Source organism: Hypomesus nipponensis, chromosome 14 (genome assembly GCF_054491055.1).
Source record: "Hypomesus nipponensis isolate SF chromosome 14, ASM5449105v1, whole genome shotgun sequence".
In the NCBI taxonomy this organism is placed as follows: Eukaryota; Metazoa; Chordata; class Actinopteri; order Osmeriformes; family Osmeridae; genus Hypomesus; species Hypomesus nipponensis.
Genome location: NC_140374.1, coordinates 892501 through 900863, shown reverse-complemented (window position 1 = coordinate 900863; position 8363 = coordinate 892501). Strand labels below are relative to the sequence as shown.

At 52.3% G+C, this 8363-nt stretch overlaps 1 protein-coding gene across 1 annotated transcript in view; it reads left to right on the top strand.

Annotated features, from left to right (window-relative positions):
- The first annotated feature begins 337 nt into the window (after window positions 1-337).
- dgkzb (diacylglycerol kinase, zeta b) overlaps window positions 338-8363 on the top strand; it is a 15015-nt gene continuing 6989 nt past the window's right edge. Inside the window, exons 1-20 of the mRNA XM_084672541.1 lie at window positions 338-1308; window positions 2313-2421; window positions 2640-2735; window positions 2912-2989; window positions 3080-3136; window positions 3226-3294; window positions 3430-3501; window positions 3599-3715; window positions 3800-3871; window positions 4508-4609; window positions 4793-4875; window positions 5305-5365; window positions 5842-5955; window positions 6240-6380; window positions 6516-6594; window positions 6739-6794; window positions 6878-6940; window positions 7058-7131; window positions 7328-7439; window positions 7832-8031. Of these exons, the coding sequence (XP_084528667.1) occupies window positions 338-1308; window positions 2313-2421; window positions 2640-2735; window positions 2912-2989; window positions 3080-3136; window positions 3226-3294; window positions 3430-3501; window positions 3599-3715; window positions 3800-3871; window positions 4508-4609; window positions 4793-4875; window positions 5305-5365; window positions 5842-5955; window positions 6240-6380; window positions 6516-6594; window positions 6739-6794; window positions 6878-6940; window positions 7058-7131; window positions 7328-7439; window positions 7832-8031 (2726 nt within the window). The remainder of the gene's footprint in view (window positions 1309-2312; window positions 2422-2639; window positions 2736-2911; window positions 2990-3079; window positions 3137-3225; window positions 3295-3429; window positions 3502-3598; window positions 3716-3799; window positions 3872-4507; window positions 4610-4792; window positions 4876-5304; window positions 5366-5841; window positions 5956-6239; window positions 6381-6515; window positions 6595-6738; window positions 6795-6877; window positions 6941-7057; window positions 7132-7327; window positions 7440-7831; window positions 8032-8363) is intronic.

Below are 8363 nucleotides of genomic sequence, written 5' to 3'. Positions count from 1 at the left end.
TGCACACTTCCTCAACTTCCTCCTTGACATTGTTTTGTAACTGCTTCTGCTTCTTCAGACTGTTATAACGGCTGGGCTGGGGAATGCTACGGTAGGCTAGACAGGACTAGGCTAGGCTAGGCTAGGCTACACTAGGCTAGGCTAGGCTACACTAGGCTAAGGTTAGGCTACACTAGGCTAGGCTAGGCTACACTAGGCTAGGCTGGGCTATACTAGGCTAAGCTGGGCTGGCCTCAGCTGGGCTCTCTAATCCTGTGTCCCTCGCTGACGTATTTCTGCACCAACAGCCTGAGAGGAGAATCTAAGAAGGACCATCCTTCCCCGGGTCCCCGTCGCTATGGACACCTTTTTCCGCCACTTCAAGCGGAAGGACACCGGCCCTCCGGCCGAGGATGTCTACTGTTGCGCCCGCCGGCCTAGTGTCGCCGTGCCGACCAGCAAGGCCCGCCGGCGCTCCAGCGTGGGGCTCCCGTCGGCCGCCCTGGCCCAGCGCCGGGGGTCCCGCGTGCAGCAGGGGCCCTGCGGGGGTGGCCGGCTGGCCAGGGTGGTGTGCCACGGCAAGGCGTCCGGCTACAGCCGGCGGCGCTCCAGCACCACCACTCCCAGCATGAACCCGCGCTTCGCCGTGCGGCGCCGGAAGGCGGGGAAGTTGCGCACCATCGACACCCACCTGCTGGGGCCGTCCATGCTGCTGGCCAGCCTCATCCAGATGACGGAGGAGGATGAGGAGGGGGGAGGAGGGGGGCCCGCCGGGGAGCCCCAGGTGGAGATGAGGGGAGGCAACGAGCCCCCGTCCCCCTCCAGCACCCTCCACTCCGACGGGGACGACAGCGACTACCTGAGCCCCAACGATGGAGCCAGCCAGTCGGAGGGTGAAGACCTGCCCTCTGAGGAGGAGTCGTCTCAGGCCGAGAACGTCAGCTTGTCGGACCAGGAGATAGAGGACACCTCGTGGTGGCTCAACCCCCGACCCTCCTGCTCCTCCTCGCCTCTAGGGGCGCTGGTGGAGAGGGGGACGTCGCCCTCGCGGCCGCTCATACGTGCTCCTCGCTGCCTGAGAAGGAACTCTTCGCGGTTGTTGCCGGGCGATGCGGCCCGCTACGTGCGGTCCAGCCAGAGGAAGAGGAGGCGGCTCTCCCACATCTCCAAGGTGGGGAGTCCCTGGCCGGGCCGCGGGCCCCCCATGCCCAGCCGGAGGAGCTCTGCATACCTCCACCACCCCGCCCTCTACAGGGGCCCTGGGGATCTCAGTCCTGGGCTGGGGGCCCACTATGACCCCCGGCTGGAGAGCTGGACTGGCTTCCTCCTGTAGGTAGTCCAGGACCTCCAGGTCCTGTCTCTCTCTGTGTGCCCGTAGGGCCGCCTGTGCCGTCTAGGTCCGGTCGTGTGTCGTGGTGTGTGGAGTTACTGATGACGTAGTTGTGTTTTGTTTGTTTGTTGTGACGCTAACCATAGACGTCTGCTCTGTACCAGAATTTGTTGGCCTTGAGGAGGCTAAAAGAATATTTTTTGATGCTCCAAAATCATATACATTCGTCCTATTCTGTAAACTAGACATCCCCTGAATATCAAAAAGAATACAACAACAATCAAGTCACTAACAACAATGAGCTCTGACATTTAAACAATTGGTCCCCATTTAAACACTGAAACCTCAACTAATAGGCTAACGGGGGGGTTTATGAGATTGTCCTTGTTGTGGTCAGGTCAGATGGGGAGAAGCAGTGTGTCGTGTCCTGACCTGCTGATTCTCTGTCACATAGAGCCTTTCCTCTGAGCCTGCCGCTCATTAGCCTGCCGCTCACAAAGAGACTGCTCTGAGCAAAGTGACTCACCGCCACTGCATTGATCTCCTGGTTAGCTGCCCACCACTGTGCTCCTACAGTTTACTCAGGGGGCAGGTGTGTGTGTGTGTGTGTGGGGGGGGGGGGGGGGGCAGCAAAGAGACAAAGGTCTAGGAGGCATGTTTTGGAGGTTCTGACTCACAAATGTTCAGTTGCTCCAGCTGCTGTGTGTCTGTGGCAGAGGTTGGGGTGACTAACCCTGCAGACACACACACACTGACACACACACACACACACACACTGACACACACACACACACACACAGACACTGACACACACACTGACACACACACACAGGACAGCAGGCGCACAGAGACCATGTTCATCGAATCAATGACTGGAAAACCTCTATAACCCTCAGCACCTTTAGACAATATATTTGAGTTTTTATGGCAAAAACTCGGTATGACCCCTAAACCCAGTCATTGTTGACATGCATGTTTAGAAGCCTGTGTTTCTGTGTTGTAGGAAAGCCATAGCGAAGTCTGGCCTGCAGCACCTGTCCACTGAGCCCAGTGCCTCCTCGCCCTGCAAGACTGAGCCCCCCAGAGAGATACGCAGCACCGTGGACTGGACTGTGAGTGGACATGGGATTTGTAGTTCTTTTCAAGCCCAACATGTTGGGCTTGATCCTGATGCAGTTGATCCTGATGCAGTTCACTTTGTTACCTCAGAGTTGTGTGAGTTTTAGATGGTTAAATGATTTAATCAGCCCAAATATCTGGTTCTAATTAAAAATGCTGTATTAAATTAGTCAGACAACATGGAGGTGTGTAATGATCTCTTCCTTCACAGGAAAACGCCCAGTTTGGAGACCATATCTGGTTTGAGACGAGCGTTTCTGGGGATTTCTGCTATGTCGGGGAGCAGTACTGCATCGCCAAAACCATGGTGAGACTTCCTGCTCCAGAAACATAATTGTGGGTTAGATCGCCCCCTGGCTGCAGATTGATGTATCTGCGGAAGTTAACAAGACACAGAATGGAAATTAGGTTTATTGATGTCAGAATCCTCTTCTTTGTTTGTAGTTTCATGACTAATTTCCTCTCTTTGTCATGCTCCCAAAGCAAAAATCGGTGGCAAGAAAGAAATGTGCTGGTTGCAAGATATCGGTCCATACAATGTGTATTGAGCAGCTAGAAAAAGTAAGTTGTTGAATGGAAACTGGATGAATTTTCACAATGAAAGTGCTTGAAGTTGGTCATTTTTAAAACGTATACTTTTTCTCTCCATAGATCAATTTCAGGTGCAAGCCATCGTTCAGGGATCCAGGATCCAGGAACATTCGAGAAGTCAGTACTGGATATTATTTGTTCCAGTCTACTGGTTGGTTAAGTGTATATTAGTGTGAGCTGACTGATCACTGGTGTTTCAATCTCAGCCAAACGCCGTCCGACACCACTGGGTCCACAGACGACGTCAGGCGGGGAAGTGTCGACAATGCGGGAAGGTCGCTAACGATTTCTATTACTGCTCCCCTCACAAGCACAATGCTACCGTTGTTACAAAACTTAAAGTGCCAGGAATAAACGTTTTAAATGAATCATCCCGTTTGTGTTTAATGTTTTTTTTGTCACCATCACAGGGTTTCCAGCAGAAGTTCTCGTTCCACAGTAAAGAGATTGTTGCCATTAGCTGTTCGTGGTGCAAGCAGGCAGTGAGTCTTCCTCTGAGTCAGAGATCTGAAGGCCAGAGACCTTTTCTCAGTCTCCTGGTAACTGTTGGTCATGGTCCCCCCCACCCCTGTGTTGCAGTACCACAACAAGGTGACCTGCTTCATGCTGCAGCAGATCGAAGAGTCCTGCTCCCTGGGAGCCCATGCCTCTGTCATCGTCCCTCCTACCTGGATTGTACGCGTCCGGAAAGCGCAGGTAATCCCAGTCGGGTGACACACCTGAGGTATGTTAGCGATCGTGACGGTAAACTTACTTATGTAATTGCTTTGTCTCCCTTAGACCTCGTTAAAATCAAGTAAAAAGAAGAAACGCACGTCTCTTAAGTGCAAGCCCAGCAAGAAGGCTCCAGAGGTTAGCTACAGCAGTGAAGCCCTCTGAGCACCTTACCCCACCTTACCCCACCTTACCCCACCTTTCCCCACATTACCCCACCTTACCCCACATTACCCCACACTACCCCACCTTACCCCACATTACCCCACATTAGCCCACACTACCCCACATTACCCCACCTTACCCCACATTACCCCACACTCCCCCACACTCCCCCACACTACCCCACATTACCCCACCTTACCCCACACTACCCCACCTTACCCCACACTACCCCACCTTACCCCACACTACCCCACCTTACCCCACATTACCCCACATTACCCCACATTACCCCACACTACCCCACCTTACCCCACACTACCCCACCTTACCCCACACTACCCCACCTTACCCCACACTACCCCACACTACCCCACACTACCCCACCTTACCCCACATTACCCCACCTTACCCCACACTACCCCACACTACCCCATCTTACCCCACACTACCCCACACTACCCCACACTACCCCACCTTACCCCACATTACCCCACACTACCCCACCTTACCCCACACTACCCCACCTTACCCCACACTACCCCACACTACCCCACATTACCCCACACCACAGACTGTTCTAGCCAGCCTGACCTCCTCTCCTGTCCCCAGCTCCAGGATGGCCAGTGGAAGCCCTTCGTCGTGAAGCCTGTTCCTTCACAGCTCATGAAGCCTCTGCTGGTGTTCGTCAACCCCAAGAGTGGAGGCAACCAGGTGACCCGCATCCCACACCGCCTCCAGACACTTCACACGTTTGGCCCCAATTAGCACATAACTGATGCGTTTCACGCGGCTACATACAGTACTGCATCTGTATATGTGGGTCATCAGGTTGGGTTGTGGGTAGAATATTAGTGTCTGATGGATTGTAAACACTGTGTTTTCTCTGTTCTCCAGGGAGCTAAGATCATCCAGTCCTTCATGTGGTATCTGAACCCTCGCCAGGTGTTTGACCTCACACAGGGAGGACCTAGAGAGGGGTAGGAGGACCAGCCACACCCTCACCATCCTGTTTACCACACAGCTACAACCCCCCCTCACCATCCTGTTTACCACACAGCTACAACCCCCCCTCACCATCCTGTTTACCACACAGCTACAACCCCCCCTCACCATCCTGTTTACCACACAGCTACAACCCCCCCTCACCATCCTGTTTACCACACAGCTACAACCCCCCCTCACCATCCTGTTTACCACACAGCTACAACCCCCCCTCACCATCCTGTTTATCACACAGCTACAACCCCGCCTCACCATCCTGTTTACCACACAGCTACAACCCCCCCTCACCATCCTGTTTACCACACAGCTACAACCCCCCCTCACCATCCTGTTTACCACACAGCTACAACCAACACTTAAAACACATGTTGAGTTTTGTTCGGTTGTGCATTTGTTTTCTCAAGGTTAGAAATGTATGCCAAAGTGCCCAACTTGCGGATATTAGCGTGTGGAGGGGATGGAACTGTAAGTAGAATATCGTTTTCATCCAAACTGCATTTTGTGTGAGAGAAGTAGCTAATCTAACTGCTAGCTACTGTAAGTTGTTGACCTGTCTTAAGGAATATGTGGAAGTACTGTAATGCTTGAATTCAATGAATTATGAGCATACCTAGTAGCCTACAGAGTAACAGTTTAATCTGACTGTAGATGGGAATGCTAGTAGCGCTAAATGTGGATTATAATGACTACAATGCTAACTGTGGAAGGGAATGCTAATTTTGAATAGTAATAGTACTAATGCAATAATGGTAATTCTAGTAATGTTAACTGTGGATGGTCATGCTAGCAGTGCTAACTATGGATGGTCATGCTAGCAGTGCTAACTATGGATGGTCATGCTAGCAGTGCTAACTGTGGATGGTCATGCTAGCAGTGCTAACTGTGGATGGTCATGCTAGCAGTGCTAACTGTGGATGGTCATGCTGACTGTGGACCTCCAGGTGGGTTGGATCCTCTCCGTTCTGGACCAGCTTCAGCTGAACCCTCAGCCCGCGGTGGCCGTCCTTCCTCTGGGGACAGGAAACGACCTGGCGCGCACCCTCAACTGGGGAGGGGTGAGTACGGGCAACCCCCCGCCTGACAGGAACGTCCGGGATATAACACTAGAACAGATAACATAACCACTAGAAACGCCATGCGCCATGCGCCATGCTCCATGCTCCATACATCCAAACTCTATAATCTCTCAGTCCCATGATGAAGACCCAAATTATTGACCGTGTTTGATCAAAACAAGTACATGTGTTTCTTTGCCTTTTGTGTGATTTTGTATATATATAAAAAAAATCTAATAAAGAGATCCAGATGTAATCAAAAGGTCCTGTGCCCTCTCGTCCAGGGCTACACGGACGAGCCGGTGTCCAAGATCCTGTCTCACGTGGAGGACGGGAACGTGGTCCAGCTGGACCGCTGGTCCCTGCAGGTGGAGCCCAACACCGAGGTCTGCCAGGAGGAGAAGGATGAGCACCAGACCGACAAGGTGCCGCCCCGCCCCGCCCCGCCCTGCCCTGCCCTGCCCCGCCCTGCCCCAGCCCAATCCAGGCCTGCATGTACATTTCTAATCAAATGTTATTTCTATACTTAACATATAGACACGTGTGCTCTTCTCCTCCAGCTCCCCATAGACGTGTTCAACAACTACTTCAGCCTGGGCTTCGACGCTCACGTCACGCTGGGCTTCCACGAGTCCAGAGGTCTGTGCACTTAGGGTTCCAAGCCTTCTGTAAAAACTGCTTTCAGACATATCTGACACAGACAGAGAAATACTCTCATGTGTTGCTCTCTCCCCTGTGTCTCGTTCTCTCTCCGCCCTCTCTGGATCTGTTGTCTTCCCCTAGAGGCCAACCCAGAGAAATTCAACAGCCGTTTTCGCAATAAGATGTTCTATGCAGGGGTGAGTGTCTCTAGGTTACGTAGATCTATGCAGTGTGACCTCCCTCTGTGTGTGTGAGCACTTCACAGGGTGTGTTTCTGCAGACGGCGTTTTCTGACTTCTTAAGCGGCAGCTCCAAGGACCTGGCCAAGCACATCAAAGTTGTGGTGAGTGACACCTCAGGCGGGAGGGCTGAACTCTGACCCTAACCTTTAACCCTAACCCTGTATGAAGGAAAGTGCATGTAGTCTTATTCTCTCTCTCCCATATTGCCCTCTCTCCAGTGTGACGGCACAGACCTGACCTCTAAAGTTCAGGACCTCAAGTTGCAGTGTCTTCTCTTTCTCAACATTCCCAGGTTGACTTTTTTCACTTTTAAACACTGCGCTCACGCACTGCACTCACACACATATTCATGTAAACAACTATGCAAGAACATGACTGTTTGTATACATACAGGATTAGGATGGATGGTAGTCTCTGTACGTAGTCATTCACTGTAAAATGTACTGATTATGGTCTGGATGATTCATGATGTGTTCTGTTGGCCTCAGGTACTGTGCTGGCACCATGCCTTGGGGTCACCCTGGCGACCACAACGACTTTGACCCCCAGAGACACGACGACGGCTGCATCGAGGTCATCGGCTTCACTATGACCTCCCTGGTGAGTTGACATTTTACAAATGGACGCTATCCTCATTTTACTGACGGTAAATGATGCTATGCTCAATGCTAAATGCTCAATGCTAACGGCTCAATGCTAAATGCTAAATGCTCGATACTAAATGCTCGATGCTAAATGCTCAATGCTAAATGCTCCATGCTTAAGGCTCAATGCTAAAGGCTAATGACAACGTACACACTGTGAGTATAGAGCAGAGAATGCACATTTTATTTAGTTGTTTATGATGGCGATAATTATATAATAATGGCAAACTGTAAATATTTAGCATTCTGTGTTCACCTGTTAATAGTCATCTTTTGGAACAACAAGATTAACTTGAATGTAAAGCAGTAACAATTCACCTGTTACCCCCCCACCTCCTCCTCTCCCAGGCCACACTGCAGGTGGGGGGTCATGGGGAGCGTCTGCACCAGTGTAAGGAGGTGACCCTTACCACCTCCAAGCCCATCCCCATGCAGGTGGATGGGGAGCCCTGCAAGTTGGCCCCCTCCCTCATCCACATCACCCTCAGGAACCAGGCCAACCTGGTGCAGAAGACCAAGAGGAGAATCTCCATGCCCCAGCTCAACGAGTCAGTACTGTCCTCCCAGACCTCCTGTCCTCTCCTCCCTCCTCTCCTCCTGTCCTTTCCTCTCCTCCTGTCCTTTCCTCTCCTCCTGTCCTCTCCTCCCTCCTCTCCTCCTGTCCTTTCCTCTCCTCCTGTCCTTTCCTCTCCTCCTGTCCTCTCCTCCCTCCTCTCCTCCCTCCTCTCCTGTCCTCTCCTCCCTCCTCTCCTCTCCTCTCCTCCCTCCTCTCCTCTCCTCTCCTCCCTCCTCTCCTCTCCTCCCTCCTCTCCTCTCCTCTCCTCTCCTGTCCTCCCTCCTCTCCTCTCCTCCCTCCTCCCCTCTCCTCCTGTCCTTTCCT